Genomic DNA, 17,746 nt, shown 5'->3' with positions numbered 1-17,746 from the left:
TGAAGCCAGATTTTTCTGTAATTGGTGCTCTGAGCTGGGGTGGGGCAGGGCCAGGCATTGGAGTTTTGAGCAGGGAGCCAGTGCTCTCAGTGACACCCCTGCTGACACCCAGGTGTTGTGGAGAAGAAAGCCTTCTGATTAGATACAGAGGGGACAAAAGCCAGACTTGGGGGTGTGTGGCATGGAGGGAAAGGAGCAGACTGGGAAAAGGAGTTGGGGACTGGAGGGAGAGAAACTGTGACTAGGAGCTGGAGGGGAGGGAGACTGGGACTGGTGGGCAAGGAGATTGGGATGAGAGGCTGGGGGTGGAGACTGGGCTTGGGAGCCAGTGGGGGTGGGGAGGCTGGGAGTCAGTGAGGGAAACTGGAAAAAATGGAAGCCAGTTGGCCGGGGGGGCACAACACTGAAATCAAAGAAGGAGCTGGGGGAGGGGCATATTGGGCCTGGCTGGACAAAGCGACTGGGACAAGGAGCCAGGGAGGTTGAGACTGGATGAGGAGCCCAGCAGGGGGAGAACTAGGACTGGGTGGGCAAGGAGACTGGTGACAAGGAATTTGGATGAGAGTGGGGGAAACTGGAACTGGGATGAGAATCCTGAGTCGTGGAGGGTGAGATTGGGTAGGCAGGGAGAATAGGACTAGGATAAGGAGCTAGGAGTAGAGAAGAGACAGAAACAATTTTACAGATTGGGAGCTGAGGCACAGAGATTAAGATCAAAAATTGCCACCCATTTTGGGTGCCCAATTTGAGATGCCTAGGCCCTGATTTTTCAGAGTCATAACATTGCATATGTTTAAAGCACAATTCCAATTGACTTCAGTTGCAGCTGTGAGTATTCAGCACTTCTGCAAATCAGACCCCAGCATTTCTAGTCAGGCACCCAGGAAATGAGGAACACACAATTAGTGACTACCTATGAGAAGTATGGTTGAAGTGACTTGCCTAGCATTGCACAGGAAATCTGTGGTGCAGGCAGGAATAGAATCCAGTTCTCCATTCAACTGCTTTAACAATGAGGCCCTCCTTTCTCTTCCTACAAACCTCTGACTCATTCATTCAACACCTTCCAACTTCTGCAACAAATGAAGTAGGGATCCTACAGACAACAGTCTCCTTCTCTCCAATACCTGGATTCATCCCCAGAACAGGTCTGTAGCATACCCAGAATAAAGCAGGGGTCCTGCGGAAAAAGTGATCCCGCAATTAAGGACTGCGTCATAATGCATGGGCGTAAGGGGGCCAAATTAAGGTTGCACAGGCAACTCTTCTGCCTTTGCTGTCCTGAGATTGCTCAGGCAGAGTGAAATTAACAAAACTCTGCTCGGTTTGGTCGGTACTGTTCAGAACCATGTAGAGGGCAGTAAAAGGGCAAGATTCATGTCAATTTCACTCTGCGGCGGCTGCTGCTTGGGAAAGCTGTGGGCAACAGCAGAAGTCGGGACTATAGCCATTCAGAAAGGAGGACGACCACAAAAATGGAGGAGCAGAAATTGGAGTCGCCCCTTTTAGCAGCTAGGAGGCTGGTGGATGGGGGGCAGAGCAGCCGGCCTTCTCCCAGCTAGCAGGGGACTTGGGAGAAGTAGAGTAGTATCAACGTCTTCCCCCCGGCCAGGGGCTCTTGGGTGGTGAGTAAGACAAGGACAATCCATGTTCCTTTTCATCAGCCAGAGGGTAACGTCACATGTCTCATTACCCAAAGGCGGATTGGAAAAAAAAAGGGACCCCCCCCCGAACTTCCTCCAGCCTTCCCCTTGCCAGCAGCAGGTGGGGCCAGGGAAGGGAAGAGGACTGGGCTTTAAGTGGTGCATTAGCCCAAGCCTTATCGCTCCCTCCCAGTTTGCTGTGGGCTTGCCACGGTCTGGTAAAGTTTTCCACCCCCAGCCACACCCGCTGAACGATTGATGGCGCACCTCTCACAAGCCACAGGGCACGCAGCTGTGACCACGCCGTGGTGGAGAGGGCACCCCCGGCGCGCAGGTGGCTGCATGGGCGCGCACGAGAAGTACTGGTGCGTACAGTGCGCACGCCCGATCCCTGCGGCTAGTCGGCATGCACCCCTGGGCTATGGTTAGCGCGCACGCCCCGGGGCTGTGCCCATCTCCGGCGTTCCCCTCCGTCTCCCCGTCCCCAGCCCTTTAAGAACAGGAGCAGCGCCGTGTGGCCACACCCGCCTGCTCCTGGGTTGGGCCCGTCCCCCTCATTAATATGAAGGCAGAGGCGCCGGTGACTAATGGGTAATGAAGCTGTCACTCTGGCACCTACTTGTTGGGTGTTCGTGCAGTGCGGGCGCGCAGAGAGTGAGCCAGCGCTGCTGCTGCGGGAGCACGCTGGGCGGTCCGTGCTGACAGCCCATGCCCTGCACCTCTCGGGGCGTTGGGGAAAGCTTCCCGGGCAGCAGAGAACGCACAGGAGCCTCCGCCTTGTGCACGTAAAGACCTTCGCCGTCGATGCTCCGAGCAGTGGCCGGTCCATGGCTGGTTTCCTCGCCCGTCTCTGATCAAGCACCATTCGGCTCGGAGCAGCAGGCATGCTGGGTTCTAGCAGGCGGCACTGGGCTCCCCTCACGGCAGCACTGAGCCTGGTGCTGCTCCTAACTTTGTGGGTGCAGGTAAGAAGATTGGCGGTTGCAGAGTGGTGGGGAAATGTCCTGGGGGCTGCAGCAGAAGGCTTTCCTCCCTGAAAGGGATTTACCTTCCCACCAAGTGGGGTGCGGTGGAGGAGAGGGAATGCATTTAATGTCGTAGGCAGAGGTAACTGTCTTTTGAGCATTGCCCCTTTTGGGGCATGGCTCCTAGACCTAAAACCCTGATCTCATTGTGGGGGTTGCCATGGCTTCTTTCTGTCTCTGTAGCCTTTCAATCAGACTCCTGTTCATGGCATTAGATCCGTGGGTTTAAACGAGGGGGGAGGAAATCAATAGGCTGTGTTAGAAGAACATATACAAGTCCTTCACACCCATTTTATTTTAAGCGGTTCTGTATGAAAACGAAGGTTGCATTTGCAGAGATCATAATTACGGTTGTATTTCAGGAGTTGGGTGCTCACTTCTGTATGCGTCTCCTCTTCATACCTTTATCAATAATGTATTCAGCCTTGAGGGATTTTAAAATGTCTATATCCCTTGCAGTGGATTATTTCTGTACAGTACTTTTGCAGTGCAGTTACCTAGTGCAGCTGTTTGTATTGCTGCAGTAACAGCTATACAGTTCTAGATGTATTATTTTATAGTAACTAGAATTTTAATAGCAAAACGCTTTACTGGAAGGCTTGGGAGGAAACCTTGTATTGGCTGATTGCAAACTTCCATGCACTTTCCCAAGACGCTATAGTAATGAGGTTGACTCCCCTTTGATTTTTATTTTTAGGTGTCCCAATCCACGGGCTATTTCGAGCTGCAGCTTAACGCGGTGAAGAATGTAAACGGAGAATTGTTGAATGGGGAATGTTGTGATGGCATGAAAAGTCCCCAGAACCTGAACTGTACCCGGGATGAATGTGATACTTATGTGAAAGTTTGTTTAAAGGAATATCAGGCCAAGATCACTCCCATTGGACCTTGCAACTACGGATCCGGATCTACCCCAGTTCTCGGTGGAAATACTTTTTATTTGAACAGCAACAAATATTCTCATCAGGGCAAAAATCATGACGTGGGCAGGATTGTTATACCTTTTCAGTTTGCATGGCCGGTAGGTTGACTCTCATCCCTTTTTCTATAACATTTTAATTTGCTCAAAGCAAAACCCTTTTTCTTGGTGCATTGAATAGGCTGGGAGGAATAAACTAGGAAATAGGGGTTTTCCCCTGATGGTTGCTAATGGATGACCTCCCTGTGTTCGTTTCTCCACTTTCTAATTTGAGTTGCCTTTTTCCTTCCGCCCTGCGCTGCAGTCCCTCTAGTAGACTACTGAAGGGAGTGTGTGCTCTTTGCTTGTGGAGGTTAGAGGAGGTATGGAAGGTGATGGTTACCCGGTTTAATATTAACGCTTGCTGTTTGCATGTACATTTGCAAAGCTGGGGTTTCCCCTATTCACCAGCAACGATTTCATTTGTCTTGCAGCTCGGGATCTGTAGGGCTAGGGGAGCTGTATTACATCCCGTATGTGATGATAGGCATTCGAGAAACGCTTGCAACAGGCTGCAGTCTAGTGCCTCGGAGTATTTGTGGCAGTAGTAGATATAAAGCACAGGCTGCAGTGTAATAATAAATTAAACATACAACAAAAACTAATCCTAGAAGTATCTACATAAGGGCGTTTCAGTCCTGCAGGAGCAGCTGGGGAATCAGTTGCGTGACCACCGCTCCTGCTTTTCGCAGATTCCAGGTGTGGGCACTAAGCCATGCAAAACGCATTTGCCTCTGCATGGAAGGAGCTACGTTGTTTTGGCTGCAGGACCTGCAGCTTTGCACAGACTTGGAGCCTCCCCTGTTTGTGGCGCAAGGTGCTGCCTGCTTGCAGTTAAATGGGGCATGCATTGAAGGGAGCCTCCCGGCAGGGGGCGCGTGCACCACGGGGAGCCTAGGGCGTGGGGAGGCGAGGCGGCAGCCGCTGCACTGGCCCCGGGCGATGGGGAGTGAGTGGAGAGCGCGTGCGGCGGCTCGCGAAGGGCGCGAGCTGCTCGGCTTCTGGAACTGGACCGGCCCCGGGGGCGGGAGGAAGTGGCTGGCGGGCGGCCGTTGGAGCAGCAGTGGGAGGGGCCGAGGCTGGGAGGGGAAGCCGCTGGCCTGGTAGGCGTGTGGGGTACGCGGCGCCTAGACGCCAGGAGCCCTGCCCCACCCGCCTACCAGCGGAGGCTGGGAACCGTCCCCTGCGGGCGGGGCCCCCATCGCCCGGGCCTGAGGCAGGGCGGTGGGTTTGGGCCGGTCACGCCCCCCCCCCCCCGGCCTGGGAGCTGCCCTCGGTCTCAGGGCTCCTGGTGGCGCCCTGCCCGGGGGTGTGGGGCTGCAGCAGCCAAGAGTGACGCTGAGGGGGGGCGCGAAATCCAAGGACTGGCCTCCCTGGCGTGGGGGAGGGGCAAGGGGGGTCGGTGTCACGTGGCACGGAGCGGGGTGAGTTCGGGAGAGGCTGCGAGCAGGGAGCCAACTCCCGCCTCTCCGCCCCGCGCCAGGCAGGTGTGATCCTGCAGGCACCGCTCGGCTCTGCAGCTGCCAAGGGCAGCTCTGCTGGGGGGGTGCGGGCTGGCTAGTGTCAGAGTTGTGGGGACTCGTCATGGCAGCGTGTCCTAGCTAGGAGAGGAGCCTAACACTGGAGGATGAACCCCGGCTATGGCAGCTCTCGGGCCGAGCACGTTGTTACTGAACAACAAATGACTGGATCCATGCTTGCCTTGGGCTCTGCAAAGCTTGTAAGATCTTCCTCTTCTGGAACTCCTCAGTCGTTGGAAATGTTAACTGATGAAGCTAAGACTGGTCATGCTAAAGAAATAAATCCCACAACATTTAAATTCTCAGTAGTACTGAAGACTCATCCTCCGAACAGTTCCCACTAATGGGGGAGCTGGTCAGTTTTAAACAGGCTTTTTGTAGTACAAAAGGGAGAGGGGATACTTCAGATTAGAAAGATACTTTAACTTTTCGCTGTTTAAATCCACATGAAGAACTTTGGAATGGATACAAGCTCTTACACGTTGATCTCTGTGTACAAAGTGGCTTAGCTTCTAATGGCCAATGCAACTCTTAACTCTTTCCTAGTCTTCTATTGAATTATAAGGCTCCCTGCTGATGGACTATGGTGAATACTATATAAATGATACTTGGGATGACTGAACAGCTAGCTGAAATGTGATAAAAGATTAAATAAAGATGCTTTCTGTCTTAAAAAGTCAGCTGTAAAATACAGGTGAGGTGAAATTATAAACTTGACTGCGAGTAAGCTAAGTGAGCAACATTAGCATCTGAAAACGTTTTATACTTGAGGTGCATGAGGAAGTAGAGGTCATTTAGCTCATTATTGTGCCAGTTTCTAGTACTGCTTCTTGAAACTGGCAGAGAATTGGGTAGTCTTCATAATACAGGTTCCTGAGCTCAATTCTCTGTTTGCTGTCAGAATAAGCGCATTCCTATCTTGCAGCTACCATCTACTATGTTTCTGTATCCTGAAGAAGTCCTAAAGTTTAACAGGCCTTTCTACTTCACACAAACTTAGTACAGTACTTCCAGCACCCAAGTAATATCTGTCAACCATTAAATCCTTTACACCACTACCCACTCCACTTTATGGAAGCACTGAAGCTGAAACTCTTGGTGTTTCATTTCCAGTGTGTCTTTGCAGCTGTTGCAAAGCAACCTGTAATTTATTTAAACAGTGCAACCAGTCACAAAATGCAGTTTGGTGGGTGGCTTGCATTTTGAGTTTGGAAGGAATAAAGTCCTCTCCCTGCCCACCCTTAACTCTAAAAATAACTGTAGACTAGCTGTACTACAGCTTTAAAAACTACCCAAGCTGTTTTATATGCTGCATTTAAACTGGTATGTTGCAGTCTCATCACGAGTGTCAAGCTTTAAGAGGAAGATATTGGGAATGCCAGGCTTCTGTGATAAAGTAGACAATTAGACCTGTGATAAACAAGAGTAAATTGAAAGACTTCCCAGGTCATGTAAGACTTTATTTTTAACATAAATGCTAGAAACAATTGCATTTTTTTTTTAGCTGAATTGTTCATTGGTGAATAGTCCTCAAGAAGTTGACTTTAATGACTCAAACATCAAACTCTTAAAACTGCCATTTTCAAAACCGGTCACTTTGTGTAAACTCTCCATATTGGCATACCTCTCACTTGCTGTACTCTTGTCATGAGGCTAATTTTATGCACATCAGTGGCACATAAGCATACCAGTAATGAGTAATGTCACTTACTGATCAAGTTGGAGGAGAAGCCACTAAAGAGGGCAAGAAAGCATATCCTTAGCTTACATAAAATGCATTTGGTTTGGCATCTACTGTCACCAAGGGACTTGAAGTCTAAAACTTCTTGTATAAACCAGGGGGAAAAAATATAAAAATCTTATCACCAAATATAAACAAATGGGTATATATGCACTTACTAGCTAGCATATTACTGGCCATTAATTGAAGGCTTGGTTGCCTGCTTAAGGAGACTGGTTTTTAACTTCTTAGTATTGATTAGGACAAATGGAACACTGAGGAAAACTTGTCTCCAGTATTCTTCCCTCTGTGTGATCTCTTAATATCACAAATTAACAATGGCTATAAATGAAATGTTTATAACTGTTAATAGAAACACCCTTTTCAGCTGTTAAGATGCTTTATTACAATAAAACATACTACTTTTCATTTAGATTTGCATATTTCAAATCTCTTTTAAAAAGACAGTCTTCTTTAGAGTAGTCTGAGGTATGACAACTCTGTTCTATAAAGCTGAAACACCTGAGTTCAGTGATACCTACAAGGGGATATGAAGTGTCAGTTGTTGCTCATTCCCTGTTTCCTGTTAGTTTTTTTTATTTTTTATTAAACCTTTGTAGCGTGATTTCTTTTCAAGAGAAGGTTGGGATATTGCCAAAAAGTTCTTAAAATTGCTACCTTGGGATATGTCTTCTTTGCAGAAATTTGGCAGTGGGAGAAGTTGAGGAACAGCTAGAACAATACAGCTGTCTTCTTCACCCACCCACCTCAACTCTCCCCTCCCTCCTCTAAAATTTGAGAAGCTTAACATGTAAAAGAGATGATCAATAAACAAATTTAACTTCATTAAAATGTACTTCTCAAGTTGAGAACTACATAAAATGTTATAACTGAAATATTAAAGATGCATAAATATAAACTGCATAGATGACAATAATTGCTTCTAAACCACTGTCATCTTATTTTGTGTTCTAAGTATAGAAGTTTCAACATCTGACTAAAATACTACTGAAAACTGACTTCGTTGCAAGGCATGTTGACAATCAAAACTGTTCAATCTTGAATGCAATTGGGATGCTTCTGTATGCAGAAGTTCAGCTTTACTGGATTTTTATTTTTAGAAGCTCACATTCCACAAACTTTTAAAGTGGTAGGTTCTTTACCCATCGCGTTAACCTACATTACTGGGAACTGTCTGCATCAAGAGATTATGAGAAACGTCACATTTATAGTTGAGTCTAATCTCTTGCTTCAGAACAGGCTCTTCCTAAATTGATGGATTGATTTTGGAATAAGTTTGCCATAGCAACTGGTAAGTGACATGTAAGAAATAAGTGATAAGGTAGCTTTCAGACTTTCTGAAATAGTATCTCTTTAGGTGGGGCTATCAAACATCTTGAAGATGCAGGAATATAATAATTGGTCCCGCATTTCCACAAAATGCGTAGGCTTTCATTAATTTTAAAAATTGGTTCTGTACCTTGGTCAGGAGAGAAACATTGAAAGGTGTATTATATATGAATGGGGCTAACCCAGCACAGCCTGTTTAACTGGTGGAGTGTTGACTAATGGTTAGAGCAAAAAAATTGAGAGTTGGGTCACTTAATACTGACTCTCCATCACATCGGTAAGGCTTAGTGTTTGTAAGGAGCTCCTAAGAATCTTAATTAGAAGATACTGGGTATTTTGATAATGATGATCTAATTATCCAAGGCTAGGTTCTTGCTTTGCCAACTCAAAAAGAGGGTCTGTCTTCTCTCTGCCCTCCCCTCCCCCTACCTTTTAGGGGCTTACTTGTGTCTGCTCTGTAAGAGGTCAGCTCCTCTGAGAGTCAAGCTGTATGTGTAAGGTTTCTGCCAAGAAGATGGGCATGTATGCCAATGTTTTGCAAATATCTTGTAGGCTATTGTGCAAAAAAAGGTGTAGCACCTTAACACATTAGATCACATCTTGACCTATCAGAGGGCTAACTGATATCCTAGAATGTTGACCAGGGCTTCTCCACCTGTGGGTTGCAACAAAACAGTGTTGGGATTGCTACCACCATTCCTCTGTCCTCCTTTCATGAAATAGTACTTCAGCCCCTATGGTAGCAGAGAACCTTGCAAGTGTGAACCAGTGGAAACCGCTGCAGTGATTCCTGGCTGAAACAATAGCCCTAAAAGATGTGAACTGTTGCATTCAAGGCTCCATTGCATCTGGTCTTCTGTAGCCATGCAATCTCACATCTCTCCATCATGCCATGAAATGGTGAATTCCATGGCAAAAATGTTTCACTTTTCTGCATCAGGCACTAAAAATATTGGTACTCTATCTGGCCGTGCAGTTGAGTTAAACATGCAGGTGTATTGTACTGACAGGTCTTGAAGTTGAAAATTTTGAATAGAGAGAATGGAAAACCCAGTAGTTGCCCCCCCCCCCCCCCCCCCCATTTTTCAGACCCTTGAATGTGATGGTCAGGTAAGAGCATATTACACCAGTGTGCTACACAGGCTGTCAAACTCTCTAGGTAAACTTCAAAGTGCTGATTCTGTCTCCAAAATCCTGAGTCCTGAGTGGTTAGGCTTTTTTCTATTTGTTACCTCCAGGAACTTGCCAGAAGATTAGTGTGCCCTATGCTTTTGGAATGTGTCCAGGATTTCCATAAGTGTTTCAGCTCTTCTTATCTAGCCTGTAAGTATCCTTCTCAGTCAAAATTTTGTAGGACTGAGGGGAACTTTCAGGTATTGGATCTTATGTATGAAAGTGTGGTGTTTTTTTAACTCTAAGTTTTGTATCCTGTACCCAGATACTAGGGTGATCCGTCTCATCCAGATGTCTGGAATTGTTTATGCTTTAGATCAAGTTTGAACTAGAGTGTGGAATATATCATACCCAAAGTGTTGAAAGACTAACTTGGCTGCACCAGTACATCTAAGATCCACTTGACACTACACCTTTAATATATAATTTAAACCTGTTCTTTAGATGTTCTCTACTTAAGCATAATCCTGCACACACAGCTAGCTCACGTAGACTCCCCTAACTCTAATTCTACCCTTGCTACAACCATGCAGCTCTCAGATTTTGAGATTGGAAGAGATTGGATTGAAATTTACCTGGACTCCTTGCTGCCTTTGGGCACCCAAATAGCTTTGGTTGGAAAATGCCTCCCCCACCCCTGGCTAGGAAACTGCATCCCATCTTCTCAGTTCTGGGTCTGGCTGCAGTGAGCCATTCTTTTGTCGCTCAGGCACTGATTACCATAATGCAATGCACTTGGGATCTCTGATCAGCAATGCTTTCTTCAGTGGATTCCCATTGATTACTGGATCAAATTCAAGGTCATGTCATTTTCAGTCTTCCATGGGACCAGCCCAAGTTAACGATGCAAACTAAATGCCTTTAGAATGAAATGTAAAACCTCCTACTTTTGACAAGCTGTCTCTTAACCCCATTGACACTCAAGTTTTAAAACAACAAAACTTGATATAGAATAGAGTGGGTGAGGGGAAGGAGAGAAAGTGAACATAAGATCATCTAACAAACTAAAGTTCTCAGGGATAGGTGCAGTATAAGCACATTATATGAATTAGGCCAGTGTAACGGGAAATTAATATGAAAAATGAAGTAGTTGGTAGCTACACATTGGTTGCAAACATAAAATATCTATACAACTTAACTTGACTGCAGCTTTTTTTAATGGAAGTCTGTGCTGACCATATAGTTTCCCTATAAACCAAAGGGTGGCCAAAATTACTGACCCTCCAAACCACATGACAATATTCAGATGTTCGAGAGCCAGGGCATATCTGCTGAGGCTCGGGATTCAGCCCTGCGGGAGGTGTCTGCCAGGGTTGGGGTTTCAGCCACACTCCTGCTGAAGCCCTGAGATCCCCCTCTCTGCTGGGCAGAAGCCCTTACCCCACCATCCTGCTGCAAGGCCGAGGCCCCCAACTCACCCACCCAGTCTGGTATGTGGAGAATCGGGGGGAAGGGGCGGAGGTACGGGGGCGTGAGGGGCTCCGTGAGCCGCACTTCAACTATAAAAGAGCCGCATGCAGCTTGTAAGCCACGGTTTGGCTACCCCTGCTATAAACTTTTAAGACTTGCCACAAACTGTTCATATTAGTAAGGTGGGTGTAAATCTACTCTGTGCTAGCCTGCTGTGCATGTAGTGTCTAGGTGGACACTACTGCCCCTCACTAAAAGTTCCCTAGTGTGCATCAATCTACTATTTCAAAGCAGAATAGATCCAAGTGTGGGAGGGAACTTTTAGTGTGCAGCAGCAACGTTCACCTGGACACTTAATGTGGGGTATATTTGCACCCCAGCTTGCCACAAAATAGGTGTTTGTGTAGGCAAGCTCCTAGTCTAATAATCTTTCAAATGAAGTATTTACTCTTAATAGGTGCCTTTTTTGGCACTTTGGCTAGGCAATTTGAGAACATTCTAGTAGTACTGTAATAACCATCACAGAAAGTTTTCTCTGACTCTAAAAGGACATGCTGTGCTAATAGCCCAAAATGACATTTCCAGATAATCATAACTTATGGATGTGCACCAGAAATCATCTCCTGCAGCCTCTCTGCTATGCATTTATGAATACATAGACTGGGGTGTACAAGGAAATCTTGCTCTGTTTCCTATGGGTTAGTGGATAAATGTGTTTGGATAAATTTCCAGCTGCTTAGTACTTGTCTTCACAGCTGTAACTCCTCTTGGGATTTTGTGTGTGTGAGAGAGTATGAAGGACTATTTCAGTATGTAAACAGTATCCCTCCAGTATTAGATCAGAGAGATTGAGTTAAATCTTGCATGTTCACTGTTGATAATATAGCAATGATCTGGGCTAGGGGTTCTCGCATCAATTTTTTTGGTGGCCTCAGAGTGCGGCCACCAACACACTGACACTCTTTTCCCCTAAAATTATTTATTTTTTTTCCTAAAGTTAATAAAGTAATAGGCACATATATACATCCAAATCATTGTAATTTATTTATGTAAGGGTTAAGGTTTTTTTTGCAGACTCAATAAAAATAATGCACGGTTATCTCTATTCTGTACTGGACCTAACAGAATGGAAACACAAATAAGGTGTTTTCCACGTTCTTGTTTTTTATGTTTTATTTTATTTTTTTATTATTACTGTTTCTTTTGCTTTTTTGGTAGAAGTGGGTGTCTGTACAACAATTCTGAAGTAAATTCGAAAATGCTTTGACATAATAGAAGTCCAAATAATAATTAAACATGTCTGGGAAGAGGAGCGGAGGGGAGGCATGGCTGTGGCTGGCCCAGGGCTCCTCCAGGCAGGTGGGGGTGGGAGGACTTGGGGCTTTGGCTAGCCCGGGGCTCCTCAGGCCAAGGGGGGCGCTTGGGCCTTCTCCAGGCAGGGGGGGTTGGGAAGAGGTGGAGTCAGGGGCTCTCCCCACTGCCCATGCGCTCACCCCTCACTGCCTCACCCCCACCCCCCCCCCCCCCCCCCCGCCGGCCCCCGGCCCCCCCTCCCCCGCTGGCCCCCCCCCCCCCCCCCCCCCCCCTTCCCCGCCCACCCCCCCCCCCCCCCCCACCTCCTCGCCCTGCTGCTGGCTCGCTGCTCGCCTCCTTACAACCTTGCTAGCCCCCCCCCCCTCCCCCCGGCTTCACTGCTTGCTTCCTCTCTCCACTCTCCAGCCACTCGCCTTGCCACTCGCCTCCTCACCCACCCCCTGCTTGCCTCCTCGCTCCCCTCCCCGCCTGCCACTTATCTTGCCACTCGCCTCCTCTCCCCCACAGCCGCTCGTCTCACCCCCTCCTCACCTTGCTCCTTAAGCGTTGTTTGTCCCACTTGTGTCTCCAAAGAGGTGGCGCATGCAGGAGCAACAGGGAGGAAGGGGAGGGGCTGATGCTCTCATCTCTTCCCTCTCCTCCCCCCCCCCCCATTGCCCAGGAACCTGCTGTGGCTGCAGGGAAACCCCTTAGTGGCCGTATGCGGCTCTTGTGGCTGCATTTGTGAAACGGTGATCTAGGCTCTGATTTTCTGGTGAAGAAGTCTATACTCAGCATACTTGGTTTCAATGGTAGTTGCAGGTGCCACTTACCAAAAAAAAAGGGGGGGGGGAGCTTTTGTTACTGGCATGCTGTGTGTACCAACAACTAATATTGCAGCTTGCCCAGAGCAGAAAGTATGAAGAGAGAAGTTGTGTAACCATAGAAAAGTCCTCTCTTCCAAATTTCAATGGAAAGGTAACCCTTGATGTGCTCTGCATATTTCAGACATAACTGAACCTAGAATTTCTTGTAAAAATATCTTGCAGTGCAGAGAGATTAGTGGCCTGCCACCTGTTCTGTTATACTTTCTTAAGCTTTCTTCCTTCATATGCCCTTAAGAGTACTTTGAATAACTCTTCAGATTAGGGTGACCAGATGTCCCGATTTTATAGGGACAGTCCTGATTTTTGGGTCTTTTTCTTATATAGGCTTCTATTACCCCCCCACCCCTGTCCCGATTTTTCACACTTGCTATCTGGTCACCCTACTTCAGATAGTAGTAATATAAGGACAGTTTAAACTTAGTCCTGCCTTAGTGCAGGGGGCTGGACTAGATGGTCCCTTCCAGTCTTGCATTTCTATGATTCTATATCTGTGCCTCTGAAAGCTTATTTAATTCTAACATTTAAAACTTCTTTGACACACCAATGTTTTACTAAAGTTCTCTTCTGTAAGGATACTGAAGCTTAATTCAGACTATGCAGGCTTTAGTATTATAGATGTGAAAGAAATTCTGATTACCAGGTATCAGTCCATTTCAGAAGGCACTCCAGGCAGTGCATCAATGAGATCGTTACACTCTTGTTGCAGTATACAGGACATGTGCATTGATCTGTTTATTCTAATATATAGTCCATCTGCAATCAAAGAATCCTATAAAAAAAACAAAATAAACCTGGGATAAAGGGTGGGGAAGGAGGTTCTTATCGGTCGGAATTTATTATTGTAGAAGCTCTGTATCATTTCCACTTATAATACTGTCTTGAGCAGTTTGACCCTATTATGAAGTGTGAAGCCACTCTGGCTATGTCTACAGCAAGAAAAGTATTTTTACAAGGAGATAACTAAAAGGTTATAAAAACTAAGCATTGACAGGACAAGATGTAGTTTTACCTCAACCAACTTTATTTTAAAAAAAAGTAATTGTGACTAGATGCAGCACTGTCCTTTGATCTGCAGACCGTTGTAGATACTCTTGTGCTTATAAATTTCTCTTTCCCCTGCCCTGCCCCCCCCACCCCCAAGTAAGTGGAATAAAACTAATGATTATATGTCAACTTTGTATAGATGCTGATTGAAAAGTCCTTGGCAGAAGCAAGCAATGATGCTACTCCATGGGCGGGGGCGATGTGTTACAGTAGTTGAAGAAAAACTTACTTTCTGCTGTTTCTTCTTCTTTCCCCACCCTATTAGTTTACTTATAGCAGCCAGGAAGCTCCTAGGGGCAGGTTGAAAGAGGAAATACTTTTTCCAGGAATGGGATGGCGGCAAGGGTGGGGCTTCAAATGTATCAAAACATAGCAGAGAATCATCCAAAAGATGGAGCTGCTGAACAGGGGCTAGAGAGAGCACCTTTTCAGGAATCCTACCATCCTGCCCCTTTCAGTGGAGGTGTGTCAGAGTGCTAAGCTTCGTACCAGTGAGTTGCCCTGGCCCTTGCTGCTGGTACCACCATTCACTTCTGGCTAGTAGGTATCTAAATCATTTCGATTGTTGCTTTTAATTTAGTAGGGAATCAACTCATAACAAAATGTCATATGGAACATTCTTGGGTGAATTTTAGAATAGAGGCCATCAGAAATCCACTGAGACTGCATTTGTGGGTCAGTTCAGTCCTCAGTGGCATATATCCAAATTCCTACTTGGATAATTTCATTCTTGCTACCTAAGTTAACTGTGTGCTTTTTAATTGGATACAATATACTATTTAGTCTCAACTCTTGCCATAGTGTTGCTCTGCCAGCAGTGTTCCGCATTGAAATGGCTGCATTTTATGGTGGATAAAATAATCCTCTTACCCATCTCACAAGTTCTGGGGGCTTAAATACTCTTGGGGGATCATGAAGTATAATCTCCAAGTCCTATGGTTTGCTTGGAAACATGTCCGTACTGCTGCTTGTGGTATAAAAATGCTTTTCTTATATAAATTCATACTGAAGACATTCACTGTTGCAAAAATTCTTGTTTCGTGAACCAAGCTCTTTTACCTCTTTATAGAGTCTGACTGGAATGGACCAATGTGATCATCTCCTCTGACCTTCTCTATAGTACAGGCCATTGAACTTCCCCCAAAATAATTCCTAGAGCATATTTTATAGAAACAACATCCAGTCTTGATTTTAAAATTGTCAGCGATGGAGAATCCACCATGACACTGGTAAATTATTCCAGTGATTAATTACTCTGATTATATAGTGACTTTCTTCCCAAAGGATCCAACTACAAACACTTAGCCCCTAGTTTGAGTGGTTTTAGCTTGGCAGTTCATCTAAACAAATTGAGGGGAAGAAAATGGATTATTTCAGTTGTTAGCTAAATGAAATAAAGGGAAAGGCATATAGTGAAGAGCTTTCCTGATCTTTGGCATCAGAAAGAATTCTCAGCTGAAATGTGTAGTGAGCATGGATATTATCCATGGCTAAAACTATTATTTGTTGCCTAATAGCAGTTAGAATCCTCCATTTAGATGAAAGGGGCATGGCATTTCAAGGATAAATGACAATCTTGGCCTTACTTGATTAGAGCTTACAGAGGTTGCTAAGAAACAGACTAATAGTTCTTGAATAACCAATTATATGCCTCTTGGACAGATGCACAGGTGCCTGCTCTCTGAAGTAACTTTATTTATTTATTTATTTATTTATTATTTTAAAAACCTGGGATAAGACTGGAGTATTAAGCAGGCTGTAAATAGATTGCAGTTTACTTAAGTTTTAAAGTGTGTATATATTTAAAAAAAAATTGTCCCTTGTTGCTCATCTTGTCTGGTGGGTTTTTTATTCCCTGTATTATTCTTTAGACTGTACTGTATTTAGCATTCATGTATATATTTTTTTTTTCCAAAGGGGAATCTTCCTCTTACCTTTTTATTCCCCCGAATAGTCATCTCTGCTGCTATAGTTTCGAACATGCTTTTTGCTTTAAGATACTGGAAATTGTTCCAGTCCCCTATCTTAGGTTTAAAACTAGATACATGTGAAACTTAAATTTCTTGCCCTTCAGTGTCTACTTGTTGTGACTCGTCTCTTCACTAATCTTCCTGGGTAACTATTGCTTGTGTACTTCATTGGACTGCTAGTGCCTTTTTCTGGGAAAGGGTCTCTTCTATTATTTGTGCAGAGCAAACCAGTCTACCTTGCTTTTTTTTAAATAATATCTGATAAAATCTGCCCCACATTTTGGAAATAATTCTGTACCGTGCAAGTGTTCTTAGGGATTAACTGCAATTTGAATGGTGAGCTTTGTCTTGCTGGGATTTCAATCCATAGTGTCTTTGCTCATATAGTATTTGCCCTTTTGGATTTTTAACTGTTGTGTATATGAACACTGCATAGGTAAAGGAATTATGTAAGTGAGGTTTTATGGACCTACATTAGAGTTATGAACTGACTGGTCAACCACACACCTCATTTGAAACTGGAAGTATGCAATCAGGCAGTAGTGCAGAGGGAAAAAAAACAAATACAGTATAGTACAGTGTTAAACATAAATGACTAAAAAATGTAAAAATTTGACAAGGTAGGGAAACTTTCTGTGCTTGTTTTATTTACATTAAGATTGTTACAAGCAGCATTTTCTTCCACATAATAAAGTTTCAAAGCTGCATTAAGTCAAAGAACAGCCATAACGTTTTGTTCAGTTACAAACATTTCAGAGTTGCACACAACCTCCATTCCTGAGGTGTTTGTAGTGTTGAGGTTCTACTGTACTTGGTTATCCCGATCTCCAGAAACTAACTTCTAGGTCCTTTTGATAGCCCATAGTGCTTCCACAGCATTACCTTTTAACTGGAAAGGAAGATGCAAATATTAAACATCTAAAGTACAGCTTCAGTTAGAAAAGTATACATGTGTATTCCTTCTCAAAATAAGCAATGAACAGCTTTTCCAATATGAAATTCACACAGACTACATAATGAATTTTGGTACAGTAACATTATTTCTAAAGTCTTCTAATAGCTTGTATTATAAACCATCATTTAAGAAAAATGTGGTGGTGGGGCAGAATAGGGAGGTGAGGTCCGTTAGCCTTGTGCAGCTGTAAAGTCCTCTAGAGGGGGGTGGGAAATAATTTACACTTGTGATCCAAGAACCTTTTAATGCCAGCTGGCAAAGGGGCACAGAGGGGGTCAGGGTTGCCAACCCTCCAGGATTATCCTGGAGACTTCAGGAATTAAATATATTAATTTTTAATTAAAGATCATCATGTGATGCAACCTCCAGGAATACGTCCAATCAAAATTGGCAACCTTAGGGGGGGTGCATAGAGTTTACAAGCATTTTCTGAGACTGGTATATTACATCCTGGTTCACCAAAGAACGTCCTGTAGGATATCAAAGGAAAACAGCAAAAACGAGGAATCCTTGTGGCACCTTAGAGACGAACACATTTATTTGGGCATAAGCTTTCGTGGGCTAGAACCTACTTCATCACAAAAGCTTATGCCGAAATAAATTTGTTAGTCTCTAAGGTGCCACAAGGACTCCTCGATTTTTGCTGATACAGACTAATACGGCTACCACTCTGAAATGAAAACAGGTGTGTCACTGGTTAGGAATATTGTCATACATTTTATGTACTGCTACTATGTAAGGAGGTAGAGGGGTGTGTGTGTGTGTGTGTGTGTGTGTGTGTGTGTGTGTGTGTGTGTG

The 17,746-nt window shown here is 45.0% G+C and overlaps 1 protein-coding gene across 1 annotated transcript in view; it reads left to right on the top strand.

The window, feature by feature from the left end:
- The first annotated feature begins 2,277 nt into the window (after positions 1-2,277).
- The window catches only part of JAG2 (jagged canonical Notch ligand 2), a 104,568-nt gene continuing 89,099 nt past the window's right edge, over positions 2,278-17,746 (top strand). Inside the window, 3 exon segments of the mRNA XM_024200659.3 lie at positions 2,278-2,507; positions 2,510-2,608; positions 3,366-3,689. Coding sequence (XP_024056427.2) covers positions 2,448-2,507; positions 2,510-2,608; positions 3,366-3,689 — 483 coding nt within the window. The 5' untranslated portion in view covers positions 2,278-2,447.

The sequence above is a fragment of the Terrapene carolina genome, unplaced genomic scaffold, assembly GCF_002925995.2.
Source record: "Terrapene carolina triunguis isolate 2854851 unplaced genomic scaffold, T_m_triunguis-2.0 Scaffold189, whole genome shotgun sequence".
Classification (NCBI taxonomy): Eukaryota; Metazoa; Chordata; order Testudines; family Emydidae; genus Terrapene; species Terrapene triunguis.
This window is presented reverse-complemented; position numbering and strand designations above follow the sequence as displayed.